The sequence below is a fragment of the Terrapene carolina genome, unplaced genomic scaffold (assembly GCF_002925995.2).
Source record: "Terrapene carolina triunguis isolate 2854851 unplaced genomic scaffold, T_m_triunguis-2.0 Scaffold96, whole genome shotgun sequence".
NCBI classification, from domain to species: Eukaryota; Metazoa; Chordata; order Testudines; family Emydidae; genus Terrapene; species Terrapene triunguis.
Window position 1 is genome coordinate 60,922,422 of NW_020664447.1, and position 19,287 is coordinate 60,941,708.

At 51.1% G+C, this 19,287-nt stretch overlaps 1 protein-coding gene across 2 annotated transcripts in view; it reads left to right on the plus strand.

Moving 5' to 3' along the window:
- Window positions 1-19,287, plus strand: part of TTLL5 (tubulin tyrosine ligase like 5) — a 214,163-nt gene that overhangs the window by 175,828 nt on the left and 19,048 nt on the right. The window contains exon 31 of one of the 2 annotated variants that reach the window (XM_029911515.1): window positions 10,023-10,108. The exons of the other annotated variant lie outside the window; for it this stretch is intronic. Within the exon in view, the coding sequence (XP_029767375.1) occupies window positions 10,023-10,108 (86 nt within the window). The remainder of the gene's footprint in view (window positions 1-10,022; window positions 10,109-19,287) is intronic. 2 annotated transcript variants of the gene reach the window in all.

A 19,287-nucleotide genomic window follows, 5' to 3' on the forward strand; every position in this document is an offset into this window, starting at 1 on the left:
GGCTTGTCTTTTCTATTTCTGTTCCCTTTTGTTTTCTCAGTCTCCCAGTTTGGGAAGGAGGAAGGGTGTCCTTGTTGTGGATTGTGTCTAAGGCAGACTCCTTACTAAGGTAATGGAGCAGAAAACTGGGGCCTACATTAAGGTATGGGAAAAGACCATAGCACTGAAAGGAAGTTTAAAGTGTAGCTTTGTTAGAAATGTGACTCCATAAAATGGTCTCATGGGTTCCATGTTTGTCTCTCAATAATTTCCAGATTAAATGTGCTCAGATTACAAATAGAAAGATAGCTTTTCTAACTGCTAGCACCGCAAACTCGTCCTGGATTCCAGGAGTCAAGCTGGGTTCTTTCCACCCTGTACGCTATCATCAGTAATGATGGTTCTGCAGGCCAAAATTATATCGTTTGTTGGGGTCATCCAGGTGTTACCAAGGGCAGAATTTGGAGACAGTGAGATCACACTGTCATTGAAGTAGCATCTATAAACAGTGGGGTCAAGCAGATGTCACTGAGGGCAGCATTTGGTCTGCAGAACCTTCATTACAGATGATGATGTGCAAAGCAGAAATAAATCAGCTTGACTTTCAGAGCCTGAAGTGAGTTGGCATGGTTGGTAGATAGAAAAAAACATTTTTCCACTTGTAATCTCAGAACATTTGGTTTGGAGTGACTGAGATACAATAAATATGAAATGCTACGATGCTATTTTTAACAGTTGCTATTCAGAGAACTGCTTTTTAAAACCAGAACTGTGACAGCACGAGGTAAAACAGGGCCTTGAAAAGCTGGTGAGCAGAACCATCATTCGAAAAAAAGAACACTGCAGACAAGGGAGAGAAAGCGCCAAGTGGAGAAAAGAAACCGTACAATTCATGGCACCAGCATTCATAGAGCCTAGGGAGACCCGTGGGCCGGTCTTTGGCCAGCTGTTGACTGACAGAACCTGATGGTGATGTTGATCAGTGTAGCACAATCTCTTGTATTGAGCTTTTGTGTTAATGCTATTTCCCAATATTCCCATTCAGGCACCTGCTCTGACTGATTGTTCCCTGTAGCCAGTAGTACTGTGGCTCAGAGGGAATGAAGTTGATGTCAAATTCCCATTCCCAAAAAGAATCCTTCTGCACTATTATTTTTTTATATACTTTGTGTGGCACCAGCATTATCTGCGAAAGGTCCAAGAGTTCTGCACTATCATAACCAACACAGGAGCAGGGAGGAGATGATGCTTTTCTTCAGGCTTCTGCAAATCCACCTCAGAATCGGGTGGAGTCCTGACTGCAATCTGATATTGGCTATAGCCAGCTGCCTTAGCAAGGACTGGCCAACCCTGGCATATATGCAGAAAGCAGAGGAGGTGGCTGCAGAGAGAGCTCTGCAAATCGCTTCGGTTCTGATTTGAACCCTATCCTTCCCATGTTTGTTTATTCCTTGGCAGACATGAAGTGTCTCAAGTGTGCTGGGTGTATCTCACACAAAAGCAGAATGCCCACTGTGGAGAGGATAGACAGCAACAGAGGAAGCATGCGGCTGTTATTGGGACCCCTTTCACGTTCTGCTACTGCTGCACAGAGGCATGCTTGTTGTTTTAGCTCCTGAGTGCCTGGGTTAATCAGGCAGCTTGACCCTTAGACATTTTTTGGCAGCTGTAGCAGTGCATCTGAGAGAAGTGCCTTGATTTAACATACTGACACAGCTGGGCTCACTAGGCCTGCAGCTCTTAGCCCCTGGCCAGCCTCATATCATACACACAGACACACATGCAGAGACACCCAATCCAAGAACAACAAAGAGGAACAAGCCCTACTGGCACTGGCTCTTCACATCTGGTGCTGTCCTCTGGTCGAACTTCAGTTCTTGTATTATGTGAATTTGCTGGGATCAATTCTGTTCCCCTTACCCCATTAGTTTCCCAGGAATAAGTTGTAACAATAAAGAGGGTCAACATTTAGATCCCCCGTAACCTGTAGAAGAGCAGCTCCCTCCAAATCTGCAGTCTGTGCCAGACAGCTTAGAAGAAAGTGGTGTTATGTCAAAGTGAAGGATGTGAGCTCCCATTCCAAGGCAGTCATCAGGCTAAGAGAGAATCAAGGCACTGATGAAAATGTATGCAAAGGTGAGAATGGAGAAAGGGCAGTTTGGGAGACATTAAACAGGAAGAAATAACAGAACTTAGTGAGAGATGGACTGTTGGGGAGAAGAACCAAAGTTGACAGACACTGAGGCCTGGAAAATGGGAAAGACAGTGAAGTTGTCAGGCAACCCAGGAATGGAGAAGAGAGGAATTGGAAGGAAAGATAATCAGTTCAGTTTGGGAAGTATGAACTGGCAGTGGGACTTCTAAGAGGATATGAGAGAATTTGACATGTGAGAATAAATAGATGGCAAGGGATTGGGGCAAAGATGTAGATCTGAGAATCATCTGCATAGAGGTGATATTTGAAACTGCAGGAGCAGATGAGTTTACAGAGAGAAAGAGTATGTAGAAAAAGAAGATGGTGGGCAGGTGTGTGGGATGCCACCAGAGAGAGAGAGTTCTGTTGAAATGCAGTTATGGGTAGAAGCATGATCCTCCCGCCCTTGGCTCTCCACGTGTCTTAGTGTAACACCTGCTGACTTTACTGACACAACATGTTTTTATCTGTTAGTCCTGCAGACTTCACACAGCTACAGTGAGTGAGCTGGATTCGACTCTGACTCATGCAGCACTGACAGAATCGGCAGCTAAATTCCGAGTGCAGAATCTTTATGTAAGAGGCAGAAAGAGCGCAGCTGGACTTTCAGGTCCTGGCTGAAGTTTGCTGCATTGGCAGTAAGAAACCATGAGCACAGTGGATCCAGAACTGTCCATGAAAAACAATAAACATGGAATCCAGCATGTCATTTGACAATAGCATTTCAGACTATGACTGAGCTAAGGCAAAGGTTGTTCCATGCAAATATCATATCAGACCCCTCTCCTCAGGATCCCAATTTACTCCATGCAACCTAGCTGAGAAAAATACAGGTGCCCCTGCCTGGCCATACAGCTGTCAGGAGCACCTTTCTGGCAACTTGCTGACTGAAATCTGAAGGCAAAAGGTGTCAGTCAACAGTTCAGAAGTTGCTCACATGTGCCTGAGTCTGTTAGTCATCAGCACATCACATGGGGATTGGAGACTACTATTCTTATCACTGAGGAGAGCTGAGAGTTATTCTGAACTTGTGCAACAGAGGGGAGTCAGGGGAGGAGGAGGAAGAATTGTGAAAGGCACCGGAGTACTGAGCAGGGGAGTCTGGAGTGACCAGAATAGAAAGTCAGGAGGGCCATGAAGTAGTCAGAAAGGATAGAGACAGAGAGCCAGGAGGGGGAGTCAGGAGGGATCAGGGAGAGAGGGAGGAGCAATGAGAAGGGAATAGATTCATAGATTTTAAGGCCAGAATGGACCATTATGATCATCTAGTTTGACCTAGAGTCCTCAGTGAGTTAATCCACTTTCAAGCAGGAAAAAGTGCTAATCTCACTATGAGAGTGATACTCCCCTGATAAAGGAAGCACAGTTGAACTGCACAAAGCCCAAGGAGGATTTATTCTCTTTGTGCCCCAAACTTTTGTACTAACTTCAGATGGGCCTGCAGAGGCATCTGCTTTATGAAGTGAGGAAGGATTGGATTCTTCTTGTGTGTGGCTCTCAGCTTACAGCTCAGTGACTCTGTGTGCCTCTCCAGCTGGGGTCAGCGTGTGAGATCCTGAGCTTAGCTTTGAACACAGTCCTCTCTGCAACCTCCCTCCCTGTGTGCGGTAGAGTCCTACTAAATGGCTTAACAAAGATGTTCTTCTTCAAGTGCTTGTTCACGTCGATTCCAATCAGGTGTGTCCGCGCCGTGTGCACGGTTGTCAGAAACTTTTCCCTTAGCAGCTCCCGTCGGGTCGGCTATGGAGCCCCCTGGAGTGGCGCCTTCATGGCGCTCAATATATGATCCTGACGACCCGACCCCCCTTCAGTTCCTTCTTACCATTCATGGCAGTGTTAGAACTACGTTCACTTGCTTGCAAATGCTCCCTTAGCCTAGTGCCTAGTTCTTTGTAGTTTTAATGATTAGTGTTGTTAGTATAGGTAGTAGTAGTGATTGGTGACTGGGATCATTTGTATCCCATCACCCCGCCTTGGGCTGCAAGGCATGCTGCAAGCCCAGGGGTTTAAGTCTTGCGGTGTTTGCCGGAAGCCTGTGCCCAATAGTGATCCCCATGACTCGTGCCTTAGGTGCTTAGAGGAGGCGTATCAGTCAGAGCACTCTAAGATTTGTAAGGATTTCAAACCTAGAACCAAGAAGGAGTGGGACTTCTGTTTAAAACAACTATTGATGGAAGCCGCACTCCATCCTGCAGCACCAGATCACCCAGCCCCAGGCCCGAGTTCGTCGGTGCAGAGTGCCCCGGCATCGGTCTGCAACTTGGTGCCGATGAAGGACTCTGGCGGGAGAGACCCTCGGAACCGGAAATCCCCGGCACCGCTCCACATCTCTGGGGCCACACAAGAGGCATAAGAAGACAGACAGAGGGCGCTCTCCTCAGGGGGCTGTGAGATCATCAGGGGATGCTCTGCTGCTCCAAAGGAAAGACTCAGCCACCAAGCAGCAGGCACCGTTGAGTCCGGCACTTAGTGACTCTCCTGCGGGGCAGTGCCTGGTGGAGGTGTTGGAGTCACTCTCCACCCCGGACACTTTTTGAGGCTGCTAAGGACCTCATTGAAATTATGGTGCCTCAACCATCAGAGAGAAGCCTCTGGCACCACCTAGATTGGTACCATCTAGAGACAAGCCTGCAATGATGTGGTGCTCCTTGTCCCCAGACCGGCACCGTTCCCAGCACCGTTCTTGATCCGCATCCCCACAACACCACTCCCCGGCACCACCCACGGTACAAGTTTGCACGGCACCAGGAGAGAGGAGATCTACATCTTCGACATTGAGGGGTCAGTGCTGATCTAGGACACCCTCAGAGGATCGGCACCATCCCACGGCACCGGGGTGCGGCAGCCGTTCCCCGGCACCGTATGTGCGGCACCAGTCTCATTCGAGGGACAGCCAGTTCCCATCTTCGACATGGTCATTGTGACACCAATCCCCAACCTCTTCTTCACAGCACTGGCCACCGGCACAGGGGTCGTCAGCACCACCTTGGTCGTCACCCTCGGGTTCCTCGGACTCCAAGTCCAAATCGTTTTATTCAAGGCGCAGTAGGCATAGGTCTGGGAAGCTCTGGAGATACGTCAAAACAGCATGGCAGCTGCAGTGGCTATCCCCCGCACAATGGCCCTTCTGGACCCCCTGAGCTTACCACCAGGCCCAGGGTACCCCTTCAAGGGCTTCCAGGTCTATGGCTTCAGGACGTCACCCCTCCCACTCACCGAGGAATAGACCTGTCCCTCGGGCAACGGAAGTGGCCCTCACCAGACTGCCCCCTCAAACTGCAGAGCAGTCGGGAGATGCGGGTCCAGTGCCACCTGTAGCCCAGGACACTCCCGACTGGGCTGGAACAACAGAGGAACCTAGCACAGCCCAGGAACAACCAGAGCAGCTGAGAGCCATGAGGACCCTGTAACCCCGATTGCCTCATCATCATCCTCGCCTGATGAGGCGGTGGCAGGAGTGTCAGCCTCAGGTCCTCCACCCATTGACCACAGGGCTCACGAGGACCTACTCCACCACATAGCCCGTAATACAGGCAGAGGAGGCAACCAAATCAGAGGACACAATGGGGGACATCCTCGCTCCAGAGGGTCCTTCCAGAATGGCACTGCCAATAATTAAAACAATTCAGAATAACAACAAGACCCTGTGGCAGTCTCCAGCCTCCATTCCGCCCACCACCAGGGGTGTGGAGAGAAAATACTTTGTCCCCTACAAGGGATACGAGTTTTTATTCTCTCACCCACACCCATGCTCCTTGGTGGTCTCAGCGGTAAATGAAAAAGAACGCCAGGGCAACAGGCACCAGCCCCCAAGGCTAAGGAGGCCAAACGTATAGACCTCTTTGGCAGGAAAGTGTATGCTGCTGGGGGCCTACAGCTGAGGATAGCCAACCAGCAGGCTATCCTCAGCAGGTATAACTTTAACTCTTGGGACGCTATGTCCAAATACAAAGAGATGCTCCCTGCGGAGTCAAGAGCGGAGTTCTCAGTGCTGGTTGAGGAGGGGAAGGAGGTGGCAGGATGTCCCTTCAGGCCTCCCTTGACGCGGCCGACTCGGCTGCACGAACCATCTCCTCAGGGGTGGTCATGAGGAGAACCTCCTGGCTCCAGGCTTCAGGTCTTCTCCCAAAGGTCTAACAGACCCTGCAGGACCTTCCCTTTGATGGTGCAGGGCTGTTTTCAGACCAGACAGACTCTAGACTCCATAGCCTCAAAGATTCAAGAGCAACAATGAAATCTCTGGGGATGCATACGTCTGCTACCCAGAGAAAACCTTTCAAACCTCAACCCCAGCAGCAGCAGAGGCAATATCAACCCCACCCAAGTCAGGACCCTTACCGCTGTAAGGGCAGGAACAATAGGCGAAGGCCGTCTAACCAGTCGTCAATCCAGGGCCAGGGCCTGACTAAGCCAGAGTCGGGATCCAAACAAGGGTTTTGAGGGGACGCCTGAGGACAGCGTGCCAGACTTCATACCGGATCCTTCTCCTTGCTTTCTGAAATGTATTCCACTTCTACTGTACGTGGTCCCTTACAACATCGGACAGTTGGGTCCTTCGCACGGTAGAGGTGGGATATTCTCTCCAATTCTGCTCCTCCCCACCCTACCAGCCCCCTCTCCCATCCCTCTTCAGGGACCCTTCTCATGAGCAACTCCTTGTACAGGAGGTGCAATTGCTTCTCGCCTTAGGGGCAGTGGAGGAGGTTCCTCAGGAGCTATGGGGCAAGGGGTTCTACTCCCATTACTTCCTAATCCCCAAAGCAAAGGGGGGGGTCTCAGACCCATCTTAGACCTGTGAGGACTCAACCAGTTTATGGTAAAATTGAAGTTCCGCATGGTCTCCCTGAGTTCGATCATTCCTTCCCTGGATCCGGGGGACTGGTACGCCGCCCTCAACATGAAAGATGCGTACTTCCACATAGCCATTCATCCGGCCCACAGACGTTTCCTGAGGTTTGTGGTCGATCACAAGCACTACCAGTTCACGGTGCTCCTATTCAATTTATCGACAGCCCCCTGAGTGTTCACCAAGTGCATGTCGGTGGTTGCAACCTTTATCCGAAAGAGGCAGGTACAGGTGTATCCCTACCTCGACGATTGGCTGCTGAGGGGGGGTTCCAGGGAGCAGGTGGAGTCCCAAGTCCGGTTAGTCACAAATACCTTCCAGAGATTGGGTCTCCTCCTCAGCATGGACAAGTCAACGTTGTCACCAACCCAAAGAATAGAATTCATTGGGGCAGTGCTGCTAGACTCGGTTCAGCGCTCCTCAGCCATCCATGACTTTGGTAATGGACGCATCAGACCTGGGTTGGGGGGGCCCACCTTGGAGATCTACAGATGCAGGGCAGATGGTTGCAGTCCAAGATCCTGCTCCACATCAATATAAAAGCGCTCAGAGCGGTGAGACTAGCCTGCCAGACCTTCAAGGACAGACTTCAAGGTCAGTGCGTGGGGGTGTTGACCAACAATACCACCGCCACGTTTCTCATAAACAGAGAGGGCAGAGCCCACTCCTCCCCTTTCTGTCATGAAGCTCTCCAGCTTTGGGATTTCTGTATAGCCCACTCAGGACGCCTCCAGGTAAATGATCTCCCAGGCCTGCAGAACGAGATTGCAGACTGTCTCAACAGGTTGTTTCTCAACCACGAGTGGTCAGTCCGTCTGGACGTCTCACATTCCATCTTCCAAAGGTGGGGTTTTCCCCAGGTGGACCTATTCACCACCAGGAGCAACAGGAAGTGTCCAACATTCTGCTCCTTCCAGAAACACAGTCCGGGCTCCATCTCGGACGCATTCCTGCTACCTTGGGGGGACCACCTCATGTACGCCTTCCCACCGGTCCCACTCGTTCACAAGGTGATGCTCAAGATCCGCAGAGACAGAGCAGACGTGATCATGCTGGCCCCGACATGCCCACGACAACATTGGTCCTCCATGCTTCTGGAGATGTCGGTGGACACCCCGATAGCACTACCACTTTATCCAGATCTGATTACACAAGACCAAGGTCGCCTCCTTCACCCAGACCTCCAATCCCTTCGTCTCATGGCTTGGAAGCTTCATAGTTAAACCCAACGGATCTCCAATGCTCAGATTCGATGAAGGAGGTGTTGCTTGGTAGCAGGAAACCTACCACTAGGGCCACTTATCTAGCTAAGTGGAAAAGCTTCTTGTGCTGGTGTGAGCAGCGTTACACATCTCCGCTTCAGACATCTATACCACTCATCCTGGAATACCTACTACATCTGAAACAGCAAAGGTTGGCAGGATCATCCATCAGGGTACACCTTGCAGCCATCTCGGTGTTTCACCCGGGAAAGTCGGGGTGCTCTGTATTCCATGGTGGGCTGTTTCCTAAAGGGTTTGGAAATACTATACCCACATTCTCGACCACCTATACCCACTTGATCTCAGTCTGGTTCTCTCCAGACTAATGGGAGCCCCGTTTGAACCACTGGCTACATGCTCCCTTCTGTATCTCTCGTGGAAGGTAGCGTTCCTGGTTGCCATCACTTCAGCCAGGAGGGTGTCCGAGTTAAAAGCACTGACCTCCACCCCCCACGGTCTTCCATAAGGACAAGGTGCAGCTCAGACCTCACCCAGTCTTCTTGCCCAAGGTAGTATCTCAATTCCACATTGGACAAGACATTTTTCTACCAGTCTTCTATCCCAAGCCGCATGTCAATTCGCGGGAGCAGAGACTTCATTCGCTAGACATCCGGAGAGCGCTAGCATTCTACATTGAGTGCACGAAACCTTTCAGGAAATCGAATCAACTGTTCATAGCAGTGACAGATCGGATGAAATGGCTTCCAGTCTCCTCACAGCACATTTCGTCATGGATCATGGACTGCATCCGTACTTGCTACGACTTCGCCAAGGTTCCAGCTCCACCTATTACAGCACACTTGACGTGGGCTCAAGCCTCATCCACAGCTTTCCTGGCCCAGGTGCTCATCCAGGAGATCTGCAGAATGGCGACCTGGTCATCCATGCACATGTTTACTACTCACTATGCCATCACACAGCATGCCAGAGAGGACGCAGCTTTTGGCAGGGCAGTTCTCCAATCAGTGGTTCCTTAACTCCAACCCCACCTCCAGGGGAGAGCTTGGGAGTCACCTGATTGGAATCAATGTGAACAAACACTCAAAGAAGAAAAAATGGTTACTCACCTTCTTGTAAGTATTGTTCTTTGAGATGTGGTGTTCATGTCCATTCCAATACCCTCCCTCCTTCCCCTCTGTCGGAGTAGGCGGCAAGAAGGAACTGAAGGGGGAGTCAGATCGGCAGGGTCATATATTGAGCACCATGAAGGCGCCACTCCAGGGGGCTCCCTAGCCAACCCGATGGGAGCTGCTAAGGGAAAAGTTTCCGACGACCGTGCACATGGCGCGCACACACCTGATTGGAATGGACGTGAACAACACATCTCGAAGAGCAACAATTACAAGAAGGTGAGTAACTGTTTTTTCTTTTCTGCTTCAGAGCACTGAGCAGTATGGACCCATGGTAGTATTAAGTGTGTTTTGTGACTTGGCAGCTCAGAACCAAATGCTTTTTCCTTCACTTCCCATCTACTTCTCTCAGAGCCAGGCACAGGGGCACTCAGGACAAACAGCTGTTTGAGGCATATAGACGGAGTGGCTCTTGCAGGTGCCGGTGGGCTCACTTATCTCCCTTCTACCTTTTTTGAGCTTCCTGCTTGCACTGCCCATTTATTTCCACGTTCAGGTAGTGTTTTGTGGCTCCCATCTCTGAGCCCCAGTGGCCTATATGACTTAGTGTCTCTCACTGGCCTGGCCTTTCCATGCTGATCTCATTCTAATCCAGTGCTTTTACCTGCCAGGGTAACTTCTACAGAAGGGCAGCTGAATGGATTCCAGAACAGCCTTAGCAGTGCAGCATCCTGTGAGCCAGGCACAAAATCCACAGGTGAGTGCAGGTCCCACAGACAAGGAGAGAAGGGTAAAGGAATGGAATGATGGACTGTGTTGATCTCCAGGAGTTGGCAGGGAAGGGGCCAACCCTCTGGCTAGAGAAAAAGACACAGTTTCTTACCCTGAGTGCAATGGTTTGCAAGTAGCAGCCCTGGGGCCATCTGAGGGTGGAATTAATTCCTCCTGGGACACCGTAAGAAGGACTTACCGAGGGGGAGCTGGGGCTGAGTCTGGCAAGGAGAATTGGAGATGAAGGATCCCTAGAAATATGGTTGAAAGGAGAGCTTGGCTAAATTGAGCCACCTTTGCTTTTAGCTTTGGCAAAGGGGACACTCTGCTGTTTCTGTTTGGCCTTTAAAAGGCCAGGGCATTTTTTACTTTTACTTTTCTGTCTTGCAATAAAGCCTCTCTGTCCAGAAAGGGTTACTCTAGGTATGTCCTATGGATTTGTCTTCTCTAATTTTCTTACTTCTCTGGTTCATGACTGCTTAATTCAAAGAGGTTCATCTGGGACTGGTGTCTAGGGAACAAGAACCTGATCTTTTTCCATTGCTTCAAAAGTGTCTGCAGAACAGATATGTTGTTGGTTTAGATGAACCAAAACTGTATGTGATGTTATTGCCAAGGCCCTGTGTATTCTGTGATGCTGCAGCCATGGAATTTGCAGCAGAATTGAGCTCCAGAATCTGAGCTTTAATTTTTAAAAAATTATATTTTTAGCCCTTATGGTTGCTGAGAAAACCATGAGAATATGACCTGAGTGTCTCTGATGCAGTGATTTTTGCCTGAGTCTGCACAGTCTGAAACAATAGCTCAAAAAGAAGTGACCTGCCCCATTCATCTCTAGTGGGGGGTTAGCTCTGAAATTTAAGGATGACATTTCCGATATTAACATTAACAATTTCATTGCTGATCCTTTAGCAAAAACATCCAGCTAATGCAATTCTTGTACAATTCCAAACTGCCTCCCACGCTTTACCACCTGCCAAAACCTCCAGCTTTACTACCAACAGTTTTTACAACAGTTAACAGAAAAATCTGCAGCCCTCTCAGACCTGATAATGTGGGTGGGGACAGCGTAAAATGGGATTCAACATGAAAATAAATAACACAGTTTCTCTATTTTAATGTATATGTGGTTGCTGCAGAATTTCTAGTTCAGTAGTTCTCAAACTTTTGTACTGGTGACCCCTTTCACATAGCAAGCCTCTGAGTGCAACCCCCCTTATAAATTAAAAACACTTTTAAATATATTTAACACCATTATAAATGCTGGATGCAAAGCGGGGTTTGAGGTGGAGGCTGACAGCTCGCGACCCCATGTAATAACCTCACAACCCCCTGAGGGGTCCCGACCCCCAGTTTGAGAACCCCTGTTCTAGTTTGCACAATTCAAGACTCGTTTGCTGCAGAGTATTGGGGCCGTGATATATATAGGACTACAGATTAAAAGCCCAGTCCTCAAGATCTGACCCAAGGGAAAAAAATAGTGGGTACTTAGCACCCACTAGCCACAGCTGTTCGGGCAGCTGCCACCAATCAGCTGTTGAAGCGGCTGAGGGAGACACTTGCGGGAGGGTGGAAAGCAGCGAGCGGTGGGCAAGCAGGGCCTCGGGGGAGGGTTGGAGCAAGGGTGGGAAGAGGCAGAGCGAGGGCGGAGCCTCGGGAGGGGCAGAGCAGGGGCAGAAAGAGGAGGAGTGAGGGTGGAGCCTTGAGGGAGGGGCGGAGTGGGGGCAGGAAGAGGCGGGGTGAGGGTGGGGCCTCAGGGGAGGGTGGAGTGGGGGCGGGGTCTTGGGGCAAAGTGCGGGTGGTGCACCCCTAGGGAAAAAGAAAACTCAGTGCCTATGATCTGACCAAACTGATTTATGCGATCCTGCATGAACATGCCAGTCTGTTGAGCACTGTTCTTCTCTCGGTTGCTCCCTCCAGAGCTCCCGCCATTGCCACCCTACAGTCTTCAGCCTTGCAGGAAGCAAACCCTCTACCTGCAATGTATTCTCCGACTCCCCTCTGGCCACTGCTGAAAGTATCTCCTTCTGTTGATCCTGTACGTGTCTACTGTAACTGCAGGCAGCAACCCCTCCCTATTTCTGTGAGCATCTTCCCGGAATTAATGCAGAGCACGTGTGAGGGGAATTGTCAGTAGAAGGACAATAGATAGCAACAGTCTAGAACTGTAGGAAATGTAAGCTAGATAGTATGGATCCCTTGGTAATTGTGAGATTCCCTTTAAGGGAGGGATGTAACCATTCGTACTGGGAGTGTTCAAGTTGAAGTGAACACATGAGGTAGAAATCTTAGTCCTCTCCTGCAGGATGTGGCTAGCTGACCCAGGGCAAACCGGCCTCTCTGAATCTGAAATGAAGAATTTAGGCCAGAGCCTGTTGGATAAGCTCGAGCAACAGAGCTTGAGGGAGGGCTAATGGAAGCATGACTTGCTGGGTAAGCCACTTAAAGCCTTCTCCTTGCCCCGGAAGAAAGGTGTTACAGCTCCAAGAGTAGTGTGTGCTATTTCAGTGAGCAGAATAACTGGAGAGAAGTGATCGTTGCTCTTGGAAATGTGAGGGGAAGATACTTTGCCCAGTTCAACTTTAGGCCCCCCTTTTCCAGGTGCCTGAGGGACTAAGCCATTTTTCCTCCTCTCCCTCTGCAACCCAGTACCTTCTTTGTTCTGTAGCCCTTGTTTCTCTCATCATAAGGTTTGGTTATCATTTCACTTATGAGTAGTGCCCTACATGTGCCTGGCACTGACTAAAGAGATTGGAGACATGGGCCCTGCCCTGAGGAGCATGCAGTCTAGGTCAGATACAACATGGCATGACTTTGGGCAAAAGAGAAGGGAGGTTGTTCTGAGGGACTCGTCCTAGAAGTAGAATGGATAGTAACCTGGAAAGGCAAGAGATTAAACAGGGCAGTTCCATGCACAGCCCCAGGGTCAGCAAGGGAGGATGCAGGCAAAATACCCTCCCTTACGTCTCTCAGCCTGAAAGTTCCATATGGATTCTGAAGTGTCAGAAGGAGCATTCACTCTCTGCTTGGCCCATTCAAACTCAGTTTATTAGGTCCTGACATGGCAACCTTCAGGGTAGTGAATTGGGAAGCAGCACAACCACATCCACTGGGACAAATAGGTTCAGGAGAGTATTATTTGGACAAACTCATGGAGCACCCTGGGATTGGTCCTGCTCCCTAGTGGGCAGGGCTTTGACTGACTTTTGAGTTGGGAAAGGCTATCAAAGAAGCCAGTGGAGAGATCCTTCTGCCCATTTGATTATGTGGTAGTATCTATGCAAGGTTTAGAGCTGCATCTCCCTCATTCTCTACTGCTCGGCTGTAGATGGTGTGAAAGAGGCACACTTGTCTGAGAAGGCCAGCCAGACACCCACATACAGAGGGTGAAATCCTGGCTCAATGGAAGTCAATGTAAAAAACTCCCATTGACGATATTGGGACCAAGATTTAAAACAGAGGCTCTAAGTCTCTTTCACGTGTCTGTCCCAATGTATATCTCTGGGTATGTTGTAATCCCTTGGGGCAGGATGGGTCTGCAGTCACACTACCATAAACAGAGACACATGGAAAAGCTGTTTGGGTCCCTGTTGTTCCAGACATACCCACTGGGCTATTGCTGCCTTCTGATGGTTGTTAGCATAAGGGATGTGAGGGTAAAGTAGTGGGGAGGCTTCTGTGCAGAAGGAGGGAGGGACAGCCCAAGCTAAGCCATCTTTTCCATTTTCCAGGTCCTTTGGAAGTTGGCCCCCAGCTTATATTCGCCAGATCCAAATCTTTTTCCAGCCGTTCCAGATCCAGTGGCACAGTTGTAGGGCAGAGAAAGAGAAAGACAGTGCAGGCAGGGCCAGTTTAAGGTAACAGCAGCCACCTTTGGACTCCCAGCCCATACTTCTTCCTCTGTCCTCAGAGGTAACTCTGATTGCCTTGCTGGGGGTAGTAGACTTTGGGTCTCAGCAAAGAGAAGAAGAGTGAGAGAGGCAGGTAACCCAAGAGAAGGTGAGTCTGAGGTTCTGTGAAAGTGAGAAACACAGGCACTATAGAAGCTGGCAACCAATCTGCTCAGATAAGAATCCACTTGCAGGTGGTACTGCAGGTGTAAGAAAATACTAGTTCTTCTTCGAGTGCTTGCTCATGTCCATTCCATTGTAGGAATGTGTGCTCGCCACTGCACTGGTGCCGGAAGTTTTTACCCTCAGTGGTATCCATAGGGGTCCGGCTCTGGCGCCCTCTGGAGTGGCATGCATATGCGCTGGTATAAGGGTGCTGCTGGCCCCCTCCCTCAGTTCCTTCTTACCGCCAGTGTTGGTGCTGGAACACTCCCCTTGCTCTAGCAAGTGGTTTCCTTTCAGTGGTTCTTTGACCTATTTTCTTTGTAAATAGTTGTAGTTAGCTGATAGTTAGCAGTTCTCAATAGTTTAGTAAAATACTAGCATCCCCCTATGCTCTGTATGTTACCCCCAATGACCAATAACTGACGCTTCAAATCTTCTGTACCTTAATGATAGCTAGTCCTCTGAGGGACTTAGCCCAGAGATGGGGCATGCCCTGCTCCTTGGGCTTTAAGCCTTGCAATCGCTGTAAGAAGCCCATGCCAATCAGCGATCCACAAATAAGCTGTTTAAAGTGTCTGGGTGAATCCCACATTCACGAAAAGTGTCGCATTTGCAAGGGATTCAAGCCCCAGACCAAGCAAGAAAGAGACATTAGTCTGCACATGCTCCTCATGGAGTCAGCACTGGCACCAGCCTTGGAGCTGGCACATTCGGACTCGGTACCGAGTACCTCGGCATTGACGAGAAGTGCCTCCCTGGCACTGAATTTCTCTCAGCACCAATCTCCATTGCCAGTACCAGCCAAAAGGCATAAGAAACCCGTGAGAAGGGGGCGCTTCCTGGGCATCCGTAAGGGCAAGGATAAAGGAGAAGTGGAGCCTAGACTGGCTCGGACTACCTTGCCATCTCCAGAACCCAGTCAGGCAGCAGCCTCACTGGTTGAACCTAGCCCGCCCCACGATCTGTCTCCTACTCTGGGGAGTGGTAGAGGCACGCGGTACCTCATGGTGCCATCCAACCCAGAAGCCTTTCAAGCGGCAAAAGACATCTTCTCCCTCCCCATGCCACCTACTCCTTGGGAAGAGAGGCCCAAGGACCCCTTCCTCCCATCCGTTTCAAGGTGAAAGTCTTTAATGGCACCCCTACATAATTCACCCCTGTGGCACCGTACCCCGGCCCCATCTCACTCTCCAGTGACATGCCAGCAACCTCCAGAGCTGCACAGACCCACACCAGTTGACGAATTCCCAGCACAGTTCGCCGGACTCCAGGCACCAATCCCTGGGATCCCGACGCTAGTCACCTGACTCACAATACCAGGCTGCAGAGGCACGCCATTGGTTCCCGGAACCCTGGCAACAGTCACCTGGTAGGCACTGCTCACCAGTTCCCAGCACTGCTCACCAGAGCCTCCTTGGTGCTCTCAGGAGTCCCGGCACCGATCCTCGGAGCCTTGCCAGTTACCACTGCCCCAACACCGGTCGCCAGAGCCTCAATGCCGGTCGTCGGTCACCAGAGCGTCATGGACGGTCCCCGTGCTCCCGGTCCTGGTCGCCAGAGCCTGTACGCTGTCCTCGGAGCAAGTGGTATCGCTCCCCAGATTATTACCGGGCCTATGCACAATACCGCCGGTCGCTGGATATGCAACATGGCTCAACAGGTTCCTGGTACTGCTCCCTGAATGGCAGGCGCGAGGCAGACAGATACAACAGGGAAGACTACCCTATGGTGATGCCAGCGTGGTCATCTGAGGAAGATTATTCCTCCTCGGGCTCTGAGAGTGAGGAGTTGCCAGCCCCCAGAGACCTACCACCACTTGCACAGTCAGCAGGTTTTCCCCAGGGCCAATCTACAAGTACGTGGCCACAGAGTCAAAGGCCGGGGCCCTGGCAGAGGTATAACCCATGAGCATGTTCCCAAGCTGGGAGTCCTCAGACCCAGCACTTAGTCTCAGGGGCATCGGAAAGACCTTCAACATCAGTGTCTCACCCCCCTAACCCTCAGAGCTTGGATGTCGGGTTGGATCAAGGGGCCCGGGAACCACTCCCTCCAGGACATGTGGCTCCCCAGGCAAGGAACAGGGAACCCACCCCTCACCCTGGCTGGTCTCCTCCTCCTTATTGCCTGATGAGGAAGTAGCAGGTCCCTTGCAGATGGTGCCTCAAGATGATGTCAAAGCCCACCAGGAGCTTAAATGGGTCGCAGCGAACCTGGGATTGAAGGCGGAAGAGATGTCCAAACTAGCGGACTCCCTATTTGACATGCTGGCCCCAGCAGCCCCAGCAAGGGTGGCCCTTCCCGTCCACGATGGGGTGGTCAACATCATAAAAGCCTTGTGGCAGACCCCGTCATCCTTGCCACTTATGTCCAAGAGGGCAGAGCGCAAGTATTGCATCCCTGCAAAAGGGTGTGAGTACTTGTACACGCCCCCTGTCCCTGGGTCACTAGTAGTAGCGGTGCCCAACAAGTGCGACAGGCAGGGTTAGCCCAGCTTGACCCCCAAGAATAAAGACGCAAAATGACTCCTGTATGGCAGGAAAATTTATTCTACAGCCAGCCTACAGTTTCGCATTGCAAACCACCAGGCCCTGCTCGGCAGATATCATTTTAATGTATGGCAATCCACGGCCAAGTTTACTGACTCACTCCCGCAGGACTTTAAGCAGGAGTTCAATGCCATATTAGATGAGGATAGAGCAACTGCAAGGGCCTCCCTCCAGGCTACCTCAGATGCGGCAGATTCCACTGCCAGAGCCATGGTGTCGGCGGTGTCAATGAGGCAGGCGTTGTGGCTGCAATCATCTGGCCTGTCAGCGGCAGTCCAACAATCTATCCAGGATCTCCCATTTGACAGGTTGGCCCTGTTTGCTGAACAAACGGACAGCAGATTACACAGCCTGAAAGACTCTAGGACCACTCTTTGCTCGCTGGGCCTGTACCCCCTGGCCCACGCTAGGAAGAGATTTAAACCTCAGCACACACAGAGGTTCACGAGCTAGGCCAGAGCAGAACCGTACCGCAGAAGGAGCAGGGGATATAGGCGTCGCCAAGGTCAACCATTGGCAGTGGGGTCTTATTCGGGCTCAAGTCGCGCCCCTCCTAAGAACAAGCGATCATTTGAAGGGACGCTTGAGGACGACTGCCCAGCCTGCAACCAGATCTATCTCACCCTTTATTTTCCAACCATTTGTTACCTTACCTCCCCACTGGGATCCCCATAACTACGGACCACTGGGTCCTCAATATGGTGGCAGTAGGGTACACCCTCCAATTTCTGTCCCTTCTTCCCCTTTCCCGTTCCTCTTCAGAGATCCTTCTCACAAGCACCTGCTCACCCAGGAAGTGCAAGCCCTCCTACGACTGGGGGCCATAGAGGAAGTTCCTGTGGAACAAAGAGAGAGAGGTTTTTACTCTTGGTATTTTCTCATTCCAAAGATCGCCTATGACCTGCGAAACCTCAACAAATACCTCAAAAAGTTGAGGTTCCGCCTGGCCTCCATCATTCCCATCCTGGAGACTGGTATGCCGCTCTTGACCTGAAGGATGCGTACTTTTATATTTCCCGGCCACAGGAGATTCCTACAGTTTGTGGTCAGTCAGATACACTACCAGCTCCCTGTGCTCCTGTTTGGCCTAGCGACGGCGCCAAGAGTGGTTACAAAGTGCATGGTGGTAGTCGCAGCCTACCTCAGGCATCGGGGTATCCAGATATTTCCCTATCTCAACGACTCGCTCATCAAGGGCCACTCTGAGCAGCAGGTACAACGCAGTGTCTGGGCTCTGCAACCCACTTGTGAAGCTGTGGGCCTGTTGATAAACAAACAAAAATCAACATTGGTCCCTGTTCAGAGGATAGAGTTCATAGGAGCTGTCTTCGACTCACCCAGGCCAGAGCATTTTTGCCACAAGCCAGGTTCAAGGCAATGTCAGATCTGATCGCGCAAGTCACCACACACCCGCTCATCACTGCTCGGGTCTGCCTCAGACTCCTGGAGCCAGGGCCTGGGGCGGAAGTGACGAATCTGTCACTTCTGGGACCGACCCATCACTTCCAAGACCAATCACGCCGGCCAATCGCACAAGCCTGCAGGGGCCCCCAAATCACAGGGCCCAGAGCAGTCACCCCAATTCACCATACCCAAGGGATGGCTCTACTTGGGGCACATGGCCATGTGCACCTATCTCGCCAGCACACAAGACTACGGCTAACGCCCCTTCACATGTGGTTGTCGTCGGTCTGTTCCCCAGCCAGACACTCCTTAAACAGGCTCCTCATGATCCCGCCCCAGGTACTCACCTCCCTACAATGGTGGTCCAACCCGCACCCGCTCATGGAAGTTGTTCCGTTTGCGACTCCGAGACCCACAGCATTCCTAGTGTCGGATGCGTCCGACCTCCGTTGGGGAGCGCACCTTGGTGCCCTCAAGACTCAAGGGCTATGGTTGTGAGAGGAGTTGTCGCTTCACATAAATGTCCGAGAGCTTAGGGCCATCCACCTAGCTTGCGAGGTATTTCTTCCCCATCTGTCTGGTCAAGTGGTACAGGTGCTGACAGACAACATGGCCGCCATGTTCTATGTCAACAGACAGGAGGGAGCCCGATTATTGGCCTTGTGTCAGGAGGCCCTTCGTCTGTGGGACTTCTGTATCCAGCATGCGATCCACCTGGAAGCCTCCCATCTCCCTGGCATTTGGAACATGCTGGCTGATCGCCTAAGCAGGTCCTTCTTCTCTCACCATGAGTGGTCCCTCCACTCAGAGGTCATCAGGGTACTCTTCCAGAGGTGGGGAGCTCCCCAAGTGGACCTGTTTGCTATCAAGTAGAATAGAAAATGTCACCAGTTCTGCTCTCTGCAGAACCTCGACAGCAGCTCGCTATCCAATGCCTTTCTCCTATCGTGGTTGGGGGCTCTAATGTATGCCTTCCCGCCAATCCCAATGATCAGCAGGGTCCTTTCCAAGATCAAGAAGGATAAGACACGAGTCATTATAATCGCGCCAGCCTGGCCTCGTCAGCATTCGTTCGGCATGCTCATGCACTTGGCAGTAGCAGCTCCATGGGCTCTCCCCGAGCTTCTGGACCTGCTCTCCCAGGATCACGAGAGGTTACT